Below are 25,002 nucleotides of genomic sequence, written 5' to 3' on the forward strand. Positions count from 1 at the left end.
TATTTGTCCTTTTAGAGCAAAAGTCTTCAAATGAACAAGGTCAGCAAAACTTAAATGTGCAATGAATACAAGAAGATTTCTTTCTGTTAGCCATTATGGGAACAAGGCCTCTACATACCATACAAGTCTCTGTATGAAGTGTATATCACTCTACTCTCTTAATACAGAAGTCTAGATTTTCTATACAATTCTACTGAAGACCTGTTAATTGGTAAAAACAACAACACAAAACATGATAAATAACCAGACAGGAATACTTGTTTTGGTCATTTAAATACCGAACAACTTAACGTCCCCCAGGGATGCTGTAGCTTCCACAATACGAACAGTAACAGCAGCAGAATCTTTGATGGTGGCATATTCCATATCTGCTCGCAGTATTGTCATAGCTTCAATAGAGAAACACTAGAAATCATGTATTGCTCTCATTACATGGAAAATAACAACAGCTCAAACTAAACGAAAGGCATGTGTGTATTTGGGGCCTCTGTTCTCTGCAGTGTGCTGGAGTGGTTACATTGGTTCTCAAAGGGCATGCTAGGTTATCATGACTGTTATCACTACCTTCAGGGGAAGTCTGTGGCCACTAGAGGCTGCTGTGTTACCATAAACAGGTTGCGTTCGCCTCAGATTGAAGTCTCTTTCTGGAGGTTTGTGAGCAAGTTAGAACTGGATTGAAACTCAATTAATGTACCTGTCAGTGTTAGCTGAGTTGCAAAAATCTAAGTGGATGTGTGATCCACGGGTTTGACTGTTCATCTTTCTGTGGCAAAATGTTAAACCTCTGCCAGGTGAACCAGAGCAATCACGCAACAACATGCCTCTGCATGTATTTAAGCAGTTTTCTTTACAGGAATAAGATGTGAGACAGTTCCTACTGTTAATAATTATAAAAGTATCAATGTTCTGTATCTTCTTGAGGCGTGACCTCATTCCACATTGAGACACTTACGGTCCTCACTCAGGGTACTTATATTAATTAGTTTTTTGAATTTGAATTTGTTACAAAATATCACAGTCACAATCACATTGCGGACCTGTCATGTATGCTATCTGCTTATTTAGTGTCTGTAACCTCGGTGCTTAAAGCATCTTTCTACCAGATGTGCTGATTCATGACCCCCTTTTGACAAGTTCCCCCCCTACTGCTCAAGCATTACCAAATCCCTCCACCCCCTGTTTCCACCCTGATGTCCATCAGGATGACAGTTGCCACACATCCTCCTGCTTTTTATGACTCCTCATCTACCATACGTAAAGGGATGTCCATTAACTACTAGTGTTCTTGAACAATCGTGCCAGTATCAGGTGTAAACAAGTCCGTCAATATGCAGGTGCCCATATGATCGAACCAGTACTCCTGTTCATACTGGAAATTAGAAGATCCTGTCTTTATGCTTTTCCTATGTAAGTGATGATGGGGGGACACTTCACAGAATTCATTTGGTGCAAAACTATACACCAAAGATGATCTTCAGCAATCTGAGTCGGACAAATCAAGTGGACATCTTCCAAAGTTACAGTCTTTTCAGTACAAAACTCCCTCTTTTTGAGACCAGCACGGCAACGCTGTTCATTGACACGCAAAGAGGGAGTTGTGCTAAAAAGATTGTACTTTGGAAGACATACATTGATTTATCTAACTCAGACAGCTGAAATATCAAAATATTAAAACATTGGAATATAGTTTTGCACAAAATATAAGCTGTAGATCCCCCCCCCCCCCCATCACTTACATTAAAAGCACATCCCTCTGTGTGTTTCCTTGCTGGGCTGCAGTAGAGGGATAGTAACAAAAAGGGAGTTTTGTAGTAAAAAGACTATAACTTTGGAAGATATACACTTTTTTAGTGTAACTCTGATGGCACAGGTCTCATATTAACTGCAGAGGAATATTTAATACATTTTACATACAAACATTACAAAAGAGGGTGACCTAGCTCACCCAGTAAGAGCATGCGACCCACGTAGGCTAAGTCCTTTGCAGCGGCCGGGGTTCAAATCCAACTTGAGGCCCTTCACTGCGAGTCCTCCCCTAACTCTCCCACCTTTCCTGTCTGCCCATTGTCACTATCAAATAAAGGGAAACCCCCCAAAAATAATCTTACAAAACAACATTACACAGAAATATTTAGATTCCACCAAAAAAAACTGTAAAAAAAAGTAATCATCTGTCCAGCACATAGCAGATGCAATAATACAAAAAAACAACTAAATATTACTGTAAATAAATACATAAATAGGAAAAGTGTTAATAAATAAATAAGGTTTTTGTGTGCTAAAGAAGCAAAGAGATGATCTGGCAATCATGACAAAGACATTTTATCCAGATTTTATGTTATTCAATTATGTATGTGGGTAAAAATCTCAAAAGTTTTCTTTCTAAAAAGAAAAGCTATTCTTCCTTATACACATAAAACCCACTTTAATAGCCTATTTAATATTTAATACAAATATAAAATGTACTTCTTATATAAAGTTTTACTTTGGGTTTGTGTGTGATGACTGCTTTGTATTTGTCCTGTAGGTATGTGTAATTTGTTAAATAAAAAAAGCTTAACTAATTGGAGGAATACCTCTACAGTAAAAGGCCATACTGCTGTAGGTTTGTAAAGTTATAAAAGTGATTCTGTTTGAGTCTTTACTTGCAGGTTTTGTAAATCTGAATTTATTTCATTTAAAACAAGTGCAACACTTACAATGGGATATGTTTACTGTACTTGGATGCAGTTTTAATACAAAACACAGTTTAAAGCTTTCACTTGTACACCATGTCCCCCTCACCATCCTAAAAATATTTACTCTGTAATGGATGAGCGGTGGGTATATAGCTGGCTCTGCAGCATGCCAAAGTGTGATTGATAGGAGAGCTCTGTATCTCATGCTGCATGACAGAACAGGAAAGGTGATAGGCCTACTTAGTCTCATGAACTTTACTGTATGCGCCAAAGGGGCAATGGAAATGTACAGATTGTACATGAAAAACATTTTGTTATAAAAGGGTGGACAATTTTTAAAGAAACAACTGCAACAAAAGAAAATATTGACTATATCTGCGTTGACCTTTTCTCTAATGATCCACAATAAAAAAAAGCAAGTAAGTAAAGTTAAAAGTGCATCAAAGTTTTCATCATCCATACATTTCAAAATCAAAACATGATCAAATTCCACAGTTTTCAAGATGCAGTTTTAAGATCAGAGGTGGAAAAGTTGCAGGTACTATAGTTACTAGATATGCTACATACTATACTACATATAAATATATATTATATATATATATATATATATATACATATACAAAAATATATACATCATATACTATATTATTTCATATACAAAACCTCTTATCAGCCTGTAAAATGTGATCCATTGGCATACAGTAGATTACAGTAAAGGTGCTTTGTGGGGCTTTTGAACCCTGGTAGCGCTATGGAGACATGTTTTTACGAGTTGTTCCACGCTTTGTTTGTATTGTGTACGGGGACACGCGATACACATAAATGCCACAGGTTTTAAGCTTTTCAACAGTACGTGGTGGTAACAAAAAGAGTAAAAATGTGGCAGAAAAGTTTGTGAAGAAGATGACTGCTAGCATGTAAATATGTAAACAACATTTAAAATAGTAAGACAATATCAGACCCCAAGGATACACACAATGCATTTTGTTGAGACACAATGGATGTTAACAAAACTCCACAGGAACGCTTTAATCTACCTAAAAGAATTTATTAGTTTTGCTTCAACCAACAGGAAAATGCTGTGTACACATTAATGACTCAGGGGCTTGTCTGCTGTTGAGTTATATTTTGATGATGATACTTCAATACTACTTCCACTTCCACTAACTTTTTAGTAGAATTTTGTTATTGCTTCTTTTACTTAAGTAGAAGATCTTAAAACCACTTTGACCACTGGTTTCCATTATCATGGTGGCTTTCTGGCTGTCCGAATCTTGAAGAATTTCCTTCACTTGACTTTTCCTAAGTAAAAATCCAATGTAGAATAACTTGTTCAGCTTCAATTGCTCATCAAACAGATCTTTGTCCACTGATCTGTCCTAAAACAGGAGAAATGGTAAGTGCAAGTTTATGGACAATGTGGACCAAGCTATAAAATGTGTATACTACGCCACTTAATCAATACTGATGGGTACCAGCTGATTCAATTTGGTGACATCGTTGTACTCACTTGCATTCAGCGAAGTTTCTTGTATATAGCCATCCCAAGAAACCCGGTAACAATAAAAGACATTAGTGTGAAGAATGCTGCACCGAGCACTGTCCCTCTGTTCACCAGAACTGCGAGACCAAAACTGTCATTAGTGAAATCAACACTCGTAATTGCTACCTGAAGTGGTATTTAAACTCCTGCCATTGCCCTTGACCTAGGCACTGGCATTAAAACTGGAGTAGGTCCCCGATCAACGGACAATGGCTGCCCACTACTTTTAATTAGGTAGGATGGGTTAAAGCAGAGCACATATTCCTCATATGTGTAACTGTACTTGGCAAATAAAGAACACATTTTTTAACTTACAGCTTACAAGCAGATATGAACATTTCACTATAATGGTAATAATTACATCCTGACTTGTTTGAACATATAGGCACATTTACATCATAATAAGGTGTTGATTAAAGCACAGATTTTAAGAATACCTCAGTGTTGGATTCTTACCTACAGATTCATCTTGCATCAATATAGCTAGAGCTCCAAAATCTTCTCTGCGAGTCTTCATGCTGGTGCCATCACCACCTTCTAGGGGAGCCATAACAATGTGTGCCTAAGAGACAGCTGAGGCAGGAGGAGCTATAACAGGTTCTATAGGGGCTTCAGTTAAGGTCTCTGTTAAAGCAGGAACCTTGGTTGCAACTATTTCCTCACCTGGATCCAGTTTTGTCTCTATGGTGTCATTCTCAGATGAGGTTTCAGTGACATATGTGACAAGTATCACTGCATCACTGTCACCTGCTGTGTCCTCCTCCAGGGTGGTTTCCGTTAGGAGAGGATCGGATTGGACAATGTTTTCTGTGTTGTCACCTGGACCATCCTCTTCTAGATCCTCTAGGGGGATGATGAGATGTGGGTCTTCTGGAGCTGGTTCCTCACTGGTGGGTTCCACAACAACACTGACAGTAGGTTGTTCTGTTTCTTCTGCAGCCTGTTCCACTTGAAGCAGCTTCCTCTGGAGCTTCTTCTGGTGATTCTGGGGAAGCTATGGGGATTGATTCTTCTGTAACTTGTACTTCCAGCTCTGGCTCCTCTTCAGCAGGATCTAGAGGAACATTGACAACTGGATCTTCTGGGGCTGACTCTTGTGGGGCTGTTTGTTCTGCAATAGGTTCCACTTGATCTTCCTCTTCGGTCTCAAGCGCTACAGAAAACAGGGCAACAGATTCTTCTAAGGTACTGGGAAGTGGTTCTTTGTTTGTAGCAGGGAACACTGCAGCATTTTCTTTCAGGACTACTGGGGCAACTTCTTCTTCTTTTTCTTTTGCATGTTCCTCTGGAGCTTTCTCTTTTTTAGTTTCTAAATACTGTTACAACCTTGGCTGTTATTATGATGGCCGTAACATAAAAAGGATGAATGTGGATGAACCAAACAAAAGGGCGACGAGGTTACAGAAAAATAAAGGATGTTTATTAATACAATAGCTAAATACTTAACACAAAGAGAGCTAATGGGTGCTGCCTAACAAACAAAGATCATCCTAAACAGAAATAAAAGAGCAGAGCACTCATTAACTTACCAAATTATAATATAGGTAACAAAAGACCAAAAACAAAGGCTTTACGCAAAACAGAATCTAAATAGTCACTCTTACTAGTGTTTAACAACAGCTTTTAGTACAACAGCTTTCTAACACAACAATTCCTAATGCATTGGTTTCTAACACAACAATCTCTAATTCAATGGTTTCTAACACAACAACCTCTAATGCATTGGTTTCTCGAACACAATCGCTTCTAACTGGACAACATGGCAGACTGATCTGATCATTCAGCCGCCCAGACTGAAGAATCCCAGCGCTTTTTGAACTCTCCCGGGGTTGATTGAAGGATGTTGATTGGCAGGATCTAAAGCAGCCGCACCATTCAACACCATGGCCTGGAACTGGGAATTGGGCGGAGCCATCACGCAGCCCAATCCTCTCCGGGAAACCACAACGACGGATTTACATACCTAAAACACAAGCGCTAAACTATTCCAAAAGGCAGGAGCCGTAACAATACATGATAGAGACAGTATCCTCTTGTTCCAGCTCCTATTTAGCAGGTTCCACAGGAACAATAACAGCAGGTTCCTCTGGGGTTGACTCTTGTGGTTCTGTTTGTTCTGCAACAAGTTCCACTTGACCTTCCTCTTTGCTGTCAAACTCTACAGAAAAGAGGGCAACAGATTCCTCTTCTTTTAATGTAGTGGGTAAATGTTCTTCGTTTGTTGAAGGGACCACTTCAGAAATTTCGTCCAGGACTACCGGGACAAGTGCTTCTTCTTCTTTTGCATTTTCCTCTGGAGCTTCCTCTTCTTTTGTTTCTGAATAAAGGATTAAGAGACTGTTTCCTCTTGATCCAGCTCTTGTTCAGCAGGTTCTACAGGAACAATAACAGCATGTTCCTCTGGGGCTGACTCCTCAAGTTCTGCAGGGACGAGAACAGATTTTTCTTTGGCTGGTGTCACAGGAAGACCACCAGCTTTTACTTCAGTTGTCATCAGGTACTATAAGTAAAGGTTCTTGTGCAGCATGTTCTGTTGCATTTTCCAGTGAAGCTTCATCTTCTGAAGCTCCTGCAGGAATGGGAATTGCTGCTCCTGGATCTCCGTCCTCCAGATCATACTGTTCTGTGGGAGCACACTCTACAACTTCTGCATTTTCTTCTGGAGCTTCATCTTTTGAAGCTTCTAAAGAAATGACTGGAATCAGTACTTCTGGAGCTGAATCCTCCCCATAATGCTGTTCACTCTCAACAGCAGAAGCCATGGCAACTTCTTCTGTGGTTTCTTCTGGAGATGCCTCTGCAGTCAGTGTCTTGATGCATAGTTCCCTTCTCTTAAGATTCTTGTAAAAGCTGCAGCCAAAGGCTCCTGAGGGGCTGATTCCTGAGATTCGTAAGCTTTGTCAGTGTCATCAGAGACCTTATCTCCGATGAAAATTTGTTCTGGTTCTTTTGTAATAACTGAAACGTCTTCTTCAGCAGGTGATTCCTGAGATGGAGATGCTACACCTGCAACAACTGGAATGAGTGTTACCACAACCGGTTCTTTTTCCTCTGTAAAGTGACTGTGATCTTCATTTACTGGTGTAAGTTTCTCTGGTCCTGGTCCAGAAGACTGAGCAGCTTTGGCTAAAATAGACGTTGGAGAATTGACAACTTGAACGTGTTCTCCAGTCAATCAACAGTATAGCCATTTGGTATGTTCTCGAAGTTAAACAACAAAGGAACCCTTATTTACTGTACCTAAAATGCCTTTTTTACAATATTTGTTCATTCCTAGAATCTTTCGGTAATACAAAAATAAAGTTACTCCTGAAAGCTTAGTTTTGTATTGTACAGTACATACAGTACAGTAGTAGTTTGGACTTTAACACTAATTGTAATCTGAAAGGGTCTCAGGTTTAGTACACATGCAGCTGTTTTCCACAAAGTAAACCCTACAGTACACTATAGCTCTGAACTATGGCTGATTATGAATGATTATGTAACCTGATACAAACATGGAGGGTGTGTAGTGATCCAAGTTTATGTCTCACATTGTAACATGCTAACAGAAGCAAGTGTAATTGAACAGGCAATGAAAGTATTTTGAGAAGTTTAGTTGTTATCACATCTATGCAGTCAGGCCCCAGAGTTTTAGTCTTGGTTTACGGGGGTGACAGAGGTCACTTTCCAAACTGAATATATTTTCATATTACTCATACCTAGAAAATACCTAAAGCAATATTTGCCTTTCTGTGTCTAAGATTCTGTTGACTCATAGTGAACATATTATATAACAGCAAACACAGGTTTACCTTATTAAACTATTTATGAACATCTGTAATGTATTCATGAATTAAGTCAGTACATTCATAGTGTTCTTACATCACAAATCAACAAATATTCACAAACTGGATCTCCAGCAATCTGTTGAAAAAATTGCAACTAAGAAAATATGTTAAACTATTTATAGTTATATAATTAATTATATTAACACAAATTCAATTGATATGTAAAATTTACTCAGATTGCAATAATATGTAACATTGAAATATTATTTCACAGTATTTTACATTCATACCGCCTAATACAGATTATTTTGTAGATAATATATGTATAAATAAATATACTATATAACAATATTGTTGTTTTTCTTAACAGCCTTTAGTATGTTATGAAGACTTCATTATTTTCTAGAGAAATTACTGAATCATTTTTCATACCAGGGATCTAGAACCGTTTAATTTTTAATAATTATGAGAGGAAATGCATTGTTTACGTATGGGTGCGGATGAGCATAGCTGAACATTAAGGACCAGGGTCAGTAGGAGCACAGCGGAAGCTTTTAACATGATGTCTGTCCTTTCATTAGACTCAAACAACTTCCAATAACCCAACAAAGTAGTCAGACCGGTGCCCCACTGTGAAGGAATATTCTACAGGGGCGAAGCACAGCGTAGAATAAAGTATCAGCATGGATATGCGTTGTAAAGTAACACACCATATGGAAATACTGGGAGGGGGCTTTGAGGGCTGGGTGGTTAAAAAGAGAAACCTACTGTGAGATATGATCACGTGGACTTCTTCTACATGACTACACAAGCTGTTCCTTATCCTGGATCAAAGGTCCAACTGTTTGAATAGGTTTTCCAAAAATATACAGTATATACAGTACATTCTGATTTATTTTTTGCAAGACATCTCCTATGGCAGACAGAATTATCAAATTATCCAGTAAATGAAGTATTTAGCCAATCTCAAGCTGCACCAGTGAAAAATATGAATAAATGAAACAGTTTGGTACAGTTTGAAGAAAGGATACACTACATTTTAATACTCAAATAGGAAGAGAGCTTGAAATAAAACTAAACTTCCCTCCAGAAATGAAATTGTTCGCCTCTCCACAGCGTTTGTATTGGGGGATCAGAACTGTTTTGGGAATGCTAAGTTTCGGTTTTCTAAAATGATATGTGTGGTTATGTCTAATTTGATAGATAATACATAATAATAGCTGGTCTACTACTTGAAAATGATGCCCATCATCGTTACAATGAAGGCTGGATCTCACCAATCTAAAAGCAATAAAAGAAGCAACCCACTGTTTGTTAGATGAGCCCTCATACATAATCTTAAATGTGTTACCTTTATGGTTGGATAGTTTTTTTCAGAACTAAAAAGGAGCCAGACAATTTGATAATTTGTTCTGAGGTGGCAAAAAAGGTTTAGCTCACTTATGAAATGCCTGAATATATATATGTGCACATATTTAAGTTGTGCATGTTTGTAAAGCTGTATACACATATCAATTATGCTGCCTTAATGAGTGCTCTGCGATTTATCTTAGAGGTTTTTGGTTGTTTGTTTTAAGATGTTATTTAGAGTTGCTACTATTGTGACAGATATTTAAGTGAAAAGAAAGATAAAGCACCCCCCATGCTCTGGTTTTGGATAACCGCCACATCTTCTGATGACGCGAGACTGAAACGTCATCCTGCCATGTTATATTGATGGAAGTCTTTAGGAACAAAGCTCAAACAGCACATTATTCCACAGTGAAGTTACCATATTTTATTTCTTTAAGTGCCATTCATGCATATAGGGGAAGGGGTGGGGTGGGCGGTGGTATCAACACTTTGAGTTATTTTACAGCACTAAACGAATACAAAGAGTAGCTGTGTCACCTCATTGGACAACAAAAGTATAAACCGTGCAATAAACAAAAAAAGGACAATTAGGAGAGAAAAAAATATACAGGAAATGACAAAGACGAAATCAAACATAAACAGAAAAATAAAACACAAACCAAATATATATTATCAACACTGAAACACTGAATGTAGAACCATAGTACAGGTAAAAGGTAGTGTCACACAAAAAGCCAACGCATTTTCATCAGATATATACAATATAGATATATACATACTGTCACCCATCTGATTGGACAATAACAAAATACTCTATTCTTTTTGCTCCGGTCTTTCATGAATAAGACCCACCTCCTGTCTTGATACCCCACCCCCGAGAGGAAAAAAGGGATGATTGAAAAGACATATATGCACAAGCACAACACACCAGCACTGAATAAAATAGGCCCCAATCAGCAGTACTTGTTGGCAGTTCTCTCCCATATTGTAACAAGGCTTTTCTTTTCATCTTTTCTCTCCAATAATAGTCATCACTCTGGCAGGTACATGTCCAGCGGTATTAAAAACTTAGATCGTCTTTTGAGGAAGAACTAAATCTCGCACAAGCAAACACAAAATGCATCCACACACACACACACACACACATACATACAGACACATGTAAAATTGTGATCCAGTCATTGTCTTCACCTTTTTTCCCCTTTAAGTCACATCAGTTTGCTCAATTCTTTTGGTTTCCCAATTGGCTGCTGTGCTCAGACAGTAGCTTGTGTGTTAATGTTCTTCACCTGGAAGAACTGAAAAACACTTCTCCTTCCCACCAACCAAGAACTCACAGGATGTTCTCTATTGTAGCTCCATAGAGTCCTAATGAAAACACATTTATGCTCTTTTTCACTGCTGCCTTTAGTTGCAGTCCTTTGGCCCACACACACCTAAAACAGTCATGATTTGGGTCACTCAACTGACTAAGTACTCGGTCTGATGATTAAGAAAATCTGGTAGTTGAACAAAACTTTAAAAACTCATAGTTAAGATCACAGGCACGGAAATGCTCCACATACAGCGGACATATGATATACAAAGACAGACAATACATAGCAGGAAGGAGTGGACAGGTACGATTGGCAGGAAAATATCAAAATGAACGGCAGTTCATCATCAGCTGAAAAAACTGAATTTGACTTCATCTGCAGGGGGCAGCTGTGGACAGTTTAACAGACTATCTGCAATATAAAACTGGACTGGTTCCAGTTTTCATGTGCTCAAACGTAGAAACATCTGGTTCCATAGCTTCCAATAAAACGACCATGTGAGACTTGAACATGCCTTTTCTCACAATAACAAAGACATTATGCAATGTCGCTAGAAAAAAAGAAAAGAAAGAATCATGATTGTCATCCAAATATGAAATCAAAACTGTGACCTATTTGTTAGATTATCTTAAAGGAATAGCTTGACATCTTGGGACATTTTTTTACAGATAAACACACAAGATATAACACATTTACTAGTAAACTTGCTACTTGCAGATGGATTTGGATGTTGGCTGTAGCTTCAAAACAAATTCCGAAATATTGAACCATTCCTTTAAACAAGGACAGTGTTATAGATGTGAAGGTCATCAGTATTAAAGAGAGGATAAATGATCCTTTTCATTGTCTGTGACAACTGATAGTTTTACTAAGTAAATGACTAAATGAAAGCATGCGTAGGTGAGCGACTAGCTTTTGAGATCAAGCATGTGCTTTGCATCTTAAAAACAGTTAAGATCAACAGAAGGTGTGCAAACGGCGTGTTTTTTTCTTCTTCAACATAGTGTCTCTAAAGTCCAGCGCCTGTCTGATTGAGAAGCCACTTGCTACAGGACACAGAGGAAAGGTTTCCAGAACCGCGGATCTCCCCGTTCTGTGCTTCGGAAACCCTTCACACACACACACACACACAAAAAAAGAAAGAAATGTCTTCTCTTTAAATCACTGTGTGCATCTGCTTTTGTGCTCATAGATAGAAATAGAGATGATTGGAGCAACCAAAATAGCCCTAAAATCTCTCTCTCTCTCTCACACTCACACACACACACACACACACACACACACACACAGTATATAACTTTGAAATACAGGTGGAAAAAGGCACGAAACTTATTTTACTAATCAAAGAAACGTGCAGTAAAACTCAACTTTTTTTTTGCTCTCTCATCAAATGGAAACATCTGATGCATATCCTATTGATCATTAATCAATGAATTAGTATTAGAAAATTTAAAGAAGTGTTAACACTCTTTAACTTTCTTCTTTGATTTTTTTATTTTAACACACATTATTAGTCTACTAGTAATGCTTCCAGTCAGTGAGGCTTACAACCATTACTCTTAAAATTTCACACAGGCTCTTTACGTTTCACTTGTTACTGTCACTAGTATAAGTTACATGGTTTGCATACAGTTTGAAGAGAAATTGTTTAAAGGAATGGTTTGGCATGTTGGAAGGGAAATATGTTGATACTCTTTCTTGCATAGAGTTAGAAGAGAAGATAAATACCACTCTTATAGTGGGACAGATTGAACCAGAGAAATGGCTACTATGACTCTGTCCAATTGTTACATCAAATCAGCCTACCAGCACCTCTAAAGCTCAGTAATTACAACATTATATCTCCAGGAAGTCTGCAGCCAGCCATAGAAACAGTCCGGCACATAACCCCAGGAAAACCACAACTATTTGTTTTTACGCTTCAGTATTAAACAAATGAGATATGAGTTAAGCAGTGAGCTTTGGAAGAGTACATAGGTGGTCTTTGTTGACTTCAGACAGAGCCAGGATACCCGTTTCCCGCCCCTTTTTTTTTTCTTCTTTTTACAGTGTATCTTCATATTTCCTCTACAATCTTCTCACCTCCCAAAATGTCAGACTATAGCTTTAATAATATTAAACTCCACTGACATTGACGGTACATTTAAATGAAAACTTTCTTGCAAACTAGAGCCCAGCAGATGCTGGATTACTGAGGCAAATAACAATACCCGTATTTCAGGGTTTAAAAAGATCGGTTGATGATATATTGGCACATTTTAGATTCTCTAAAATTGTGACCATGATACTTGCGGATCAGGACAAATAACAGTTTCAAATAAACTTGTCAGTGCTCTCTGGCCTACTGTGTAATAGGAACAACGTTTCTAAATGATCAATCTATCTCAGAAATATCTGACATTTCTCGACAGTAACTTATTGCTTATTATCTGACATACTGTATATGTTCATACAGATATATTGGTAATAAGATGATCAGCCGATAATACTGGCCCATCAGACTCTATTGCAAATTATTTCATAGTCTCTGAATGAGGGTGGCTTGTTTAATGATCAATAGGCTACTCACCTAAAACTAATGAACTTTACCATTAAAACTAGCTTAAAAATGTGAATTTGTTGTAGTATTTTACGTTAAACAATTATTAACAGACATGATGCACACAGAGAACCAAAACCTCACGTTACTTTTGGTTTAAAGAATTTAAAAAGACAAAAAGAAATTCCTGCCTTCACCTTCTTCTCAGACCCATCGTATTTACTCATCTGGAAGTGCTTGAGACAGAATACAGAGAAAACCAAGTTGCTGTACTCCCATAACTAGTCTGTTGCAGTGAGCTTGATCACGTTGGCTGGCTATGCAAACAGATCACCATGCTTTCTGCCATCTTGCTCTCCCTTTCTCTCTCGGTTTGTTTAATTTCAAGCCTGCTTAAACATTTAACACCCTGTTCAAAGTTATTGTAAACCTGACTTTACCACCAATTCAGCCACAGTGGGGCCCACTTTCTCCCAAATGTGACAAACGAGCACCATCACATTACTCACAGAATCAGCCTGTGTTTCTTAAAAACAAAAAATTGAAATAAAATTTCTTTTTTTTTTCTTTTTCTTTTTTTTAAAGAGAGAAACTCATCCAAGAGGCAGCTGAGGCCAATGTCAACACGAGAAGAATTACAAGCTGAACACGTCGCTCAAATCACATAACGGTTACGGAGCAGGGATTTGGGTGGAGGGGTTCGGACTTTGGAAGGCTGCTGGCTAGGGACGGGGAGAAGGCTGGCTGAGGAGCTGAGGAGCATGTGGTTTAGACATGAATGTGTTCTACTTGTCTCTGGGCAAGTAGATAAGCAATCACTTTAACGTGTCCGACTAAATATGATTGTCTTCAAAGTAACATTTTCTATGTTATGTTTTGCTTTTGTAAAAATGTCAGGACTCTGAAGTCTGTCTTTCTCCAAAGCTTGTCAAATGTTCTTCTGCACCCCCCCCACAGTGGCCTCCTACTCCTCCTGCGGCCTTTCAGCTCAGCCTGGCTTCCACCTTCTCTCCTCGCTCCCTTTTGTTTTGCAAAAGGAGGTCTAGGGGCTAGACAATGGAGTCCCAATCAAAGTCATCCTGGATGTCATCAGCTGGCATGCGATGCATCTGGAAGTTTCTGGTAGGTATCATGTGCTGCTGGTTCATCTGTGCATGGTGTCCTGGAGAGAGAACAGGGGAAAGCGAGAGTCAGACCCAGCCAGCGTTTTTTAGACTAGTGAGAAAAAAGCTGTACTAAGTGGGCTTATTAATAAAAATTCATTATCATAAGGTTTCATAATGTGCTGCAAGGAATAGTTTAAATCATGTGTTTCACTGTGGTTTCATGTTACCTGTCATTGTGGGTCCTGCGCTGTGTGGCATGTGGGGATATCCTGGAGGACCCATCATGGACATGCTCTGTCTGGTGTCCATGTAGAGATTTCCTGAAGTGAGAATCGGAACAAAACGTTATTTAAAGCCTCTATTAAACCAGGCAATGCACATCTTACATTTAGGTAATGCATTTGAGCAAAACTTGCTTTTAGGGGGATGCCCTGCAGTGTAATTCTGTAATGTAATGTTCTGTCATTTTACAGGAGGATCTCTAAATGATCCCACATTTCAGATAATACCCACAGGTGACCCACTCCCATGAAGGGCAAGCAGAGCTCATTGCGTTCAAAAAGAATAGAGACTGTTTGCACTTTCAGATAAATGAACTGTAAGTGAGATGGATTCATCGGGCAATGGGCTTGTATATTCATTTTTATTACTATATGATCTTTCCTAAGAAACAAAACCAGAGGAAGTGTAAATGCCTACATCTTTCAAGACAAATGATGTAGATTATTTCCCTCCCACTTGAGGTAGAGACACAGCTGCTATATAATGATATAAATACCACTCTAAACACACTCAACGGTCCCGAATCGTATCATGAATCCAGAATTGTCATCCCAAAAAAATAGAAAAAACCTACACACACTTACAAAAATTCAATTTAAAATGTAAATAGGGTCATATGGTTAAGGAGCGGGTGTTTAACCTGTGTTGAGGTGCTGGCTGGGTTTGTTGGGGAGCATGGAGCCATGACAAACAGGAGGCTGCACTGCCCCCTGTGGCTGGATTACACCGGTGCGAGCAAAAAACTGGTTGATGGACGAGCAGAGGTCGGCAATCTGGGTGGGTTCCAGGGACCAGTTGTTCAACTCCGCTTGTCTCATACTCTCTCTCAATCCTTAGGAACACAAAGCACACATTTATAAACAGAATAATCAGAGTAACTATCAGAGTGACAGTATCTGGCTGCACTAAAATGCCTTTGTGACAATGAAATGTATGAAACTGCACCAGCCGACAGTCCAAAGACTATACATTTATTAAATGAGAAACTAATTTACAAACGCGAAGCCAAAACTTTTGGTTGCAATATAAATTCATTATGTCGGTGACCTTCATAGGGTGATATTTAAAAAACATCCTACCTTGCAATCCTAGACTGTAATTGGATAAACTGACCTGCTGAGCTCGGTGTTTTGGTAATTAAACTTGAATGCCTTGTTATTTAATTGAAGAGCTCAGTTTAATTAAACTCGTAATCAACTCCACAGTGTCAACACTTCAGCACTCAATCAAAAGCTGGGGCAGTACTGTACTATCAGCTCCTGGTTTTAAATGTTTCGTTTCTTCTGTAATCTAGGAAAATCTTAAATCGGACAAATAAATCAAATACATTACGTAACCATTATTTGGTAATGCAATAAGGTCTATTTGTAGTGTCCAAACCGCACCTTGGAAAGGTGAAAGGTCGACATCAGCCCAGTTATAGCTGCTAGCAATACGACAGCTTTCTTTCAGTGCATCCAGATTTGGGTACCAGTCAGACAGTAAACCTGCAACACACACACAGCACACTATCTTTAACATTACAAGATATGAGACTTAAAATGATACAGGTAATTTGGGTTCTAACACCAAGTTCAGTCCTGGGACAAATTTAGTCCCAATTACATCATTTATGGGCAACTGCTGCCATTATTGTTATATACTGTGGGTTAGGAAATAAACCAGGTGATGCATTTTCATATAGCTGTGTAGGCAGTTCTAGTGCCAAATAAATGAGAAGGTAGCACTAAATTGAACAGTTTATCAGGCTTTTAAACAGGTGAGCTCTGTGTTGTGGCCACTAGGAGGAGCCAGTCAACTCTGTAAGAGCTGCTGAAATCACTGGATGCAGCATTGCTTTGTTCTCACAACACCCCAGATAATAATTCAGATGATGATTTATTGTTTAGCACCTATAACAATTTCTAAATGCTTTATGACGACAAATACAAAACCATATTCAGCTGTGAACATGTTGTCTTTGTTTACATGTGTCTGTGGGATGAACGTGATGAGGTAGAAAACAACACGGCGAAGACAACGGCAGACAGAGGGTCTTACCTGGGTTGCAGGCCATCTGTTGCTGGGTAGGATGGGGCTGGTGGGAGAGGCTCTGATGCTGCTGTCCGTGTTGAGCAGGGTGCTGGCTGTGCTGCGTGTGTTGGGAGGGGTGTGGCGTGTGTTGCTGTGGGTGCTGGCCATGGGACGGGTGCTGCGATGGGTGCTGCCCGTGCTGAGAGTGCGCAGCGTGCTGGGGGTGCTGACTGTGTTGGCTGTGCTGGGTGTGTTGGTTGTGGGGACCGCCGTGCTGCGGGAGGTGCTGTGCGTGGGGCGAGCCGTGGCCTGGGTGGGCTTGGGCGGGATGGGACAGGGGCACCTGGCCACTGTTGGCGGAGTGGCTGTTGGGGTGGCTGTTGGGTTGGTTGTTTGACATGCTGTTCTGAGTGCTAATGTTGCCACCGGGGGAGTGCTGATAGGAGCACGAGGTGTGGGTCTGCTGGGAGGAATCTGACGGTATGCCCATCAGACCTGGGAAACAAAACACAGCAACACAAAGCTTGTAATAGTGTGGAAACAAATAGTCAATGGCAAATATGTCGAACAAAAGAAAATTATGTACATTATCAACAATGTTGACCATTGACAATGCTGCAACTAACAATTAATTTTTGGATTCTTTGGCAATTATATGCCCAATGAATTGATGATTCTTTGTCTATAAAATGTCTTAAAATAACAAAAATGACCATCACAGAGCCAAAAGTGACATCTATAAAACATCTTGCTTTGTCTTACAAACAGTCAAAACCGCCAAAATATTTAAAATACAATTATAAAAAAGAAGGAATAAAATCAGAAAATTCTCACAATGAAGAAGCTGGAACATGCTAATAGCTTTGCTTTTTTGCATGAAAAAGGGTTCAAACAACTAATCGATAATCCTACACAGACTCGCTGCCATTTTGTTGTACCACGGAATGACTCAGCATCAGTTGCATCTCTGAGGTTCAAGAGCCTGAGCTTCCGTCGCCTCTCCTCTCCAGCTACAAAGCTCTGGATTGTCTTTGACAAATTCATTGTGCGGCTGGACGGCTATTTAGCAGACATGACTGGAGCATGAACATCTGCACACCCAACTGCAATCATGTGAGTGGCAGGGAGTGGTCATAAGAGGCCCCGTCCTTCACAGCTTTGGCACAGTAAACCTATCACTGGAGTGCTTTTAGAGCTGACTCTAGCCCTGCACCTCCACAATCGGCACGTAACACTCACTGCAGGGGTGACAAAGGTGCACCTCTTATCTGTGCAGAAAGCCCATTGTCCAACCAGGGAAATACAGAAAGCAATTAACGCGGCACCAGAATAATAATGCGAGCTCATTACCTATTATCAAAGCCAGTGAATTAGCTCACTGTCTACAGCGGCAGAGTGTGAAATCCTCTAGCTCGATTATTTACGCTTTTTAATTGCTAAAGCTTGTCTGACTAAGAGATTTCGCTTTTATGCACGTAAAAAAGGTAACAACTTTGAACTAATGAAACATAGATGATAGATTAAAGGAGAGGAACTCTTTGAAAACATCAGCATGAAATGCATTTGATTTGACAAAGTAGGTTATACACAGAAACTTCTTTGCTCATAACCCGCTTGTCAAGTGCTCTTTGTTTATCAGTCAATCAGATTACAAGCAAAAATGCATTTTGTTCTGCAGGGACTCACAGGCTTTTGGAAAGCTGTGCTCTATCCGCTACTATGTATTATATCATACAAATTCCCTGTCATTATGACAAATGAACCTCAAATCCAACAAATTTACTGAGGACTTGGGCTGTCTGCCATCTCCTCCACTCCTCTGATGAAACAGCCTACCGGTACATGAGTAAACATTTATAACATGACGAGACACAGAAAACTTTCATGTAATTTGAAAAATACAAAGCAACCGGGATGGTGTATCAATTCTAAATTAACCATTAAAGGAATGTAGTAAGATTTCTTTACAGCCTCTAATGAAATATTTAAGATATGAGCTTTCAGACTCTGCTTCTGAATATTAAATTAGGCCTTTTCCACATTACTCTAGCAAAAGACCATGAGAATACTCGGTATAGATTTGCACTACAGGCGAGTCAGCCTGTTGAATACCTGCTCAATTCAGTGTAAACCTAATTAGTGCCTAAAGACTCTCTATAGCCCCAGCTGTTAAGAACAAACCAACATTAGGAAAATCGTTCTGATAGTTTCTTGATGAATGAAGCTTCCACTTGATGATCCTACGAGGCCACTCACCTTGTTGGCTGAAGGACTGCTCAAAAACGGACTTGTAAAGGCTGCGAAAGGAGGCACTGAGATCTTCAAATTCAGAGAACAGGAGCTGCTTGTCCCTGTCTGGCATGTTGTACTGGGACTGTGGGGGCTGCTGGAGGCTCATAGACTGGGACACAGGCTCTGGGTGACTGGTCACCTGGAGAGATGAGGAGAGAAAGAAAGCTAAAGGTTTACAAAAACAAACAGCAACATCGAGTGCAAAATTTGATTATGTTTAATGATTAACTTTCGATAGATTTTTGTAAAAGTACTTTGACTGGCTACAGTTCAGCTACATGTGCACCACAGGCTACAGGGACTACTGATGCTAAGAGGAGGGCATTATAATGTTAAAACATACACATGAATAATATACATACCTTTCAAAAGATACCCACAATGCTCATGTGGTCATGGCGCCACATAAACAGAAAACCTCTAGAGTATTTAATGCAAAATGTGTGGTGTATTTAAATGTACGCAGCAAACACACAAGTCAAATATGAGGACGGTCCGAGTCTTCTGAGGAGCCACTGTAATCATGTTTCTATCTGAAGAGAGTCACACAGCATGTAAAGAACAATCACACAGCGGTGGACAGGTTAGTGCTTACCGCCTTGGCTCACATAACATTAACAGACCAACTCGAATGGACACAAACTCAATACTCTGGTGGCCAAGCAAAATGTATTTAAAACAAAATCAATACCAATACCTTGTACAAATAAGCAGCCATTTTATCCATGCATTTGTGTGGGCAGTCAATGTTATGCACTGCCCCAAGGTGTGAGACAGCAAGCAGCGTTCCCTTTAGCAATGAGTTTCTCTACGAGATTCCTCATAGCAAGGGCAGCGATGCGAAAACCATTGCTATTTCACAAAGCAGGACCTGACATGTCAACTGTGGGGCTAGCATTACAAGAAAGGTCGCATCCAATTTTTTGATCATAACATCTTCCTCTTCCAAGATGTGGGCAGGCTGCTGAAGTGCACAGCTCACTGTCTGGCTTGGCTAAGAGTGAAGAGGTGATAATAAAGCCAGAGTGTTTACTGTGAGCTGCTGCTTTGGCTGCGAGAGAGAGCACATCCATCAGGCTGAGACGATCGATGCCCAGCGCCTGGAGCAGTGAGCACTCTAGGATGCAGGAGGACCACACCAAAGAGGGGGCATCTCTGGTGGGAGGACATCAGAGGAAGCGCTTTTCTTTGTCTGGCTTCCAGGAGCGTGCAAATTTTTCTCTGTTTCCCTTAACCCCTTTCCTGATGTTGTACTCTAGCACATGTCCACATTGAACCTCGGTCTATTGCTGTCTACTGTTGGCTCCTCTGAAGAGAGCCTCCTGGGGCTTTCTGATCAGATGAAATATGGGGTACAGTACACTTTTTAAGTCTGGCAGTGTTTCACTCCCATTCATTTAGTGATAGTGGATCCCCCGCAGCTTGAAAAATGTGGATAAAATGAGAATTTATCATTTGGCCTAAGCGCATAGTGCTAAACAAATCATCAACTACACAGCATTTATATACTGAAAATATCCTTCTTACAAATATCAAACTAAGGGACATTCGTGAACTGCAACATCGACAAGCAGGCAACAGTATATTAACGGAAAGGCAAAAGATGCTACAGCATGACCTTATTTGTTCTTTGTACCAATGCAAAATGTAGATTGACAAATGAATGAGACCTCTAAAAATGTGAAAAGTGGTCCTTGGTCTTACCGGTGTATAGCTGTGAACACTGCCAACACTGTTGAGATTGACGGAAGCCAGACTCTGATCAGACAGGCTGTTGTTAAGGCTGCTTCTTGGACTATCACTCCCTTCCTGGTCTGTGTTGTACAACGCCACCTGAAACGCATACATGCACATTAGCTCATTTTCTCAAAGACACACTGTCATCTCCGCTTGCTGATGGTACAGCATGTCAGCATTCCTCTGAGATAATGTTGGTCTATAGTTAAACAATGTAATTTACTATGGAAATGTAAAGCATGAGCATGTGTTTGCTGCATGCAATGACATGTCATAATAGCAGAGTACTTGCTTTTCACTTATTTTAAAAGTGTGGGTAAGAGACACAGGGTGCTGCTGAACACCCAACAAAGTCATTAAGGGGTTCAAGCGGAACGTGTGAAGAGGACTGGAGACAGCTGAGACATTCCTATCACTAAAGGTCACACTACTGGCGATGTCAGCCACATCTGCTCACCAAGCGCAAATCCGATTGGGACAACTCACAAAAGGATTTCAGTGCAGCCGAGACACTGACCTTTCAATATAGCAGCGAAACTAGCCAAAGCACTTCAGAACGACAATCTTAATTATCGTCTAACCAGGTTTAGCCTTCCCACCCTTCCCAAATAAAGTGCACCATCAGACAAGACAATAGTAAAAAGAATAATCCAGATAATGGATCATAATTATACCCAAAGAGAATAGTCCATGTGTTGAGTTTTGTACTTTGAAAAAGGAATGGCAGCAATGCAACGATGGTGTCGCAGTGGAAGAGGGCCTGGCATTCGAAGATCTGTGTGTGTCCATGCGTTTGTGTGTGTCCGGCCATGACTGAGCGCAGCATGGTGGCTTCTGCTCATCACTGTGAGTGGAACAGAGTGGGCTCTGTGTTCAGCACAATGAGACAGCAGTGGCAGTAGCCTTCAGGCAGGCCGATTGGCCGAGCCCTGACCAGCACCCTGTCTCTCAGTAACAGCAGTGGACTGAAGGCTCTTGTGCTTCTGCTGAGGCACAGCGAGCTACCAAAGAGGCCACAAGAAGGCAAGGAAACCCAGGCAGCTCTGACATGCTGGTACGACTCCAGGACACACACATACAGAGTGAGGGTGTCCGATCATATTAAGCTTTTAATATGGAGCTTGGCTCCTGAGCTAGTAGAACAAGATAGAAATACTGCGATAAAAAAATAAATAAGGAAGAGGGGTGAGGCTGAGGGAGAAGAGAATAGGGGGTAGTAAGAGAAGCTCATTAGGCAACTCTAGCCTTCCTCCACTCAGTGTGGGCTTGGCTCCAGTGTTCATTAGTGTGAAGGGGAACTCAATGAGCAGCTAAGACTGAAGGCTTAAGCACGTCTACAAAATCAACACAATACTACACAATGCTAATCAAAAACAGCGTGCCACAGAAATATAAATGTTTTGTGTAATGAAGTCATAAAACAGGCTTTTAACCTTAAGTCTCTCACTGCAATCTATTTTTACTCTACTTACCAATAAAGTGTGATGATTTCAAAACCTCACTGCTCTGTGGTTTACGCAGACCCGAGTCCCCTGAGTGAAGACACCCACTCAAGCAAGCACGGACACAGACACACACACACAAACACACGCACGCACACACACGCACGCACGCAGGCAGGCAGGCAGGCGTGCTCATACAGGCAGAAGCTGCTACACAGTAAATACTGTGTACAGGCAAGCGAATCAGAGTTCTATTCTTAGCAGTGAATTAAGTAAAAAGCCAGAGGTGTCTTTTACATGGGAGCATAATCTGGAGCATGAGACATGGATTATGAAATCAAAGCAAGATTGACTCAGGTGTCTCCAACAATGCCAGCTAGTGTTCAGTACAATCCCTGCATGCAAGATTGAACAGAAACGAAGAGGAAGAGAGAAGGAAGAGATGTAAGAGAAAGAGAGAGAAGACTATTCATCAGCAAACACTTCCAACAATCCCCTTTCCCTTCATGATCACACTTCAGTGCCAGAGTTTCATCACATTCATGCCAATGTTTAAGGCCGCCTAAGAACACAACCTTTAGGGGGTGGGAGAGAAAAATCGGAGTCTACGTGAGAAAAGCACACAAAAAAAGAGAGGGGGGGGGGGGGGCAATCTTGTGAGGAATGTCCAACAGAAGAGAAAAAAAGATTCCTGCTGGTTCAGTAGTTGCCCTGCCAGCGTCTCCCATTGGTCTATCTGAGAAGGCGGGAATGATGGAGTTACTGAATAGAAAGGGAGAGAGAAAACCAGAGAGGGAATTCCTGTGGCTTGGCACACAGCACCGAAAGAGGCGTGGCCTGTCATGTGTTTACAGTGTAAGTCAGGGAGAAACAAGGTCTCTCCGAGGAGTTAGGGCCTCAGATCTGTTGCTATTTCACTTTGTCTTCTGTTCACTTCACCTCTGTAACAGTTTTTGTCACAATCAAGTTCTTGTCACAAAACGTCATCAGTTCTTGGAATAACACAGCAGACACGTTTTCTGATTGTTGCTCTTCTTATTATTTGACTGAAGGTATTTCATGGCAGGTGTCCAAACTCTAAGCTGTCAGCTCCCTACATTAGTCGCTTCATTATGCAGTCACTGCTGGTGGAGACTGGTGCTGTGGCAAGTGCTTGTTTGTAGCAATCACAGAGAAAAAAGGGGTCATCTTTCCTCACACTTAGGCCCATGAATATGTCTGCTACAGCAACATGACAAACTGTATGTTCTCTATAAAAACAGCCCCAAGCTAATTGCCACTGATACACACATCAAAACAAACTCTGTAACATACTCTACATACATGTACACACAAGTTATAACACACACCAGCATATGCTCAGACTTTCAAACCTCCGTCACAGACACGCGCGCGCGCACGCACACACACACACACACACACACACACACACACACACACACACACACACACACACACACACACACACACACACACACACACACACACACACACACACACACACACACACACACACACACACACACACACACACACACACACACACACACCTTTTACGTGAACACTACTTTTAACAATAAACGTCTTTTTGTAATGCTTGCAGCAAATGATTAAGCAACTCTTGTAGGCTTTTTAAAAGTACACCTGAGAGCTGGGCCCAGAGGATGAGAGCTTAAGGTTAAAAAGCCTATTTAAATTTCAGAGTGCACGAGACACTCACAGCTAACAGCTAGCAATCCCTGTAGCTTTGCTCTGTGATGTACAAGTGGTTCCTAGCTTTTACACATATTTAGAAAAAGAAAAAAAACTACAGAGAACAGAAGAAACCTGCAGCTCACCTATAGCTTGGCAGCGTAATGTGGCTACAGAGTGAGAAACTAGAATCTGGGTGACAATCTCCGCTACAGGTACGAATACAGAAACCCTATGCAGCATTTGGTCTATCCTATTGCACATATGCATGGGACTGTGTAAGGTCTATCAGGTTGCAAAGTATCAGTATGAGCATATTTCTGTGCTGAAGATAACAAGAGCCTGCTGCCTGTTTTTTTAGAGGAAAAAGGTGCTGCACTGCAGATAGTTGTGTATTTTGGTGTGGGTTGCATTGCAGAGAAGCTTTAGGCAAATGAGTGTGAGTGTGTGTGTGTGTGTGTATGTATGTATGTGTGTCTCTCCCCTCCACTAGAGTGCTCCTCTCTCTGTGGGGAATAGTGCTGTAGGTGGTTGGAGAAGTGGGTGGGGTCAGGGTGCAGCCGTGTAGCCAGGTGTGTGTTGGAGCTGGAGGCTGGATGGCTGGCTGTAGTACCTTGTTAGTCACAGTGTTGATTGCCAGTGTTGGAGAGGCACTTCCAGAGATCATACACTCCATCCCCAAAGACTCCGACTCCAGGCTGTACGGCGTAGAAGCCTGTGGGGGTTGGGGGCGGGGTGTGGAGGCAGACAAAAAAATAATAAAAATTCAATACTATCTAATTATCAAACATATGAGATCCCACTGCAGATTGCAAGGAGAGACCTGTATTATATTTGTGACAAATCCTCTGCTCAGACCAGATAGATTGATATTCATCTGAACAATGCAAAAAAATAAAACCAGAACTATTGTCATTTGACAGAGCAACACCTTTATTTAGGTCACATTTGAACTGTGCTTTCTGAGACGATGGAGACAGTCCTCCCCTCCCCCACCCAAACACGCATACAGTATAAGCTCGCACACACACACTCGTCTTGCTGTATAGGCGCACTGTTGTGAGAGATAACTCTGCCATGCCTGTCTCACAAAACTGCTTACTGTAAGAGGATTGTCTGCCAACAATACCATTTTTAATTCATGATAAACATAAATGAGATTTCACAAACTCTCAATTTCAATGTCTGAGACTCTTAATGGAATGCCTTGCAGGCATTTGGGGGGCGGGGGGGGGGGGG

The 25,002-nt window shown here is 40.6% G+C and overlaps 1 protein-coding gene and 1 long non-coding RNA gene across 3 annotated transcripts in view; both read right to left on the reverse strand.

The window, feature by feature from the left end:
• Nucleotides 1-3,857: 3,857 nt before the first annotated feature.
• LOC117943503 lies at nt 3,858-4,878 on the reverse strand. The gene is made up of 3 exons (XR_004656363.1): nt 4,678-4,878; nt 4,189-4,298; nt 3,858-4,057 (listed from the first exon to the last, which is right to left on the reverse strand). It is a non-coding gene; the product is annotated as an uncharacterized LOC117943503 (long non-coding RNA).
• Nucleotides 4,879-12,913: 8,035 nt separating this feature from the next.
• The window catches only part of foxj3 (forkhead box J3), a 40,893-nt gene continuing 28,804 nt past the window's right edge, over nt 12,914-25,002 (reverse strand). The window contains exons 4-11 of one of the 2 annotated variants that reach the window (XM_034869668.1): nt 24,377-24,478; nt 20,597-20,725; nt 18,857-19,031; nt 16,628-17,095; nt 15,973-16,074; nt 15,228-15,419; nt 14,533-14,625; nt 12,914-14,361 (exon numbers count right to left, since the gene is read on the reverse strand). In XM_034869668.1, coding sequence (XP_034725559.1) covers nt 14,249-14,361; nt 14,533-14,625; nt 15,228-15,419; nt 15,973-16,074; nt 16,628-17,095; nt 18,857-19,031; nt 20,597-20,725; nt 24,377-24,478 — 1,374 coding nt within the window. In that variant the 3' untranslated portion in view covers nt 12,914-14,248. The remainder of the gene's footprint in view (nt 14,362-14,532; nt 14,626-15,227; nt 15,420-15,972; nt 16,075-16,627; nt 17,096-18,856; nt 19,032-20,596; nt 20,726-24,376; nt 24,479-25,002) is intronic. The other variant, XM_034869669.1, reaches the window with a different exon arrangement.

Source organism: Etheostoma cragini, chromosome 4 (assembly GCF_013103735.1).
Source record: "Etheostoma cragini isolate CJK2018 chromosome 4, CSU_Ecrag_1.0, whole genome shotgun sequence".
In the NCBI taxonomy this organism is placed as follows: domain Eukaryota; kingdom Metazoa; phylum Chordata; class Actinopteri; order Perciformes; family Percidae; genus Etheostoma; species Etheostoma cragini.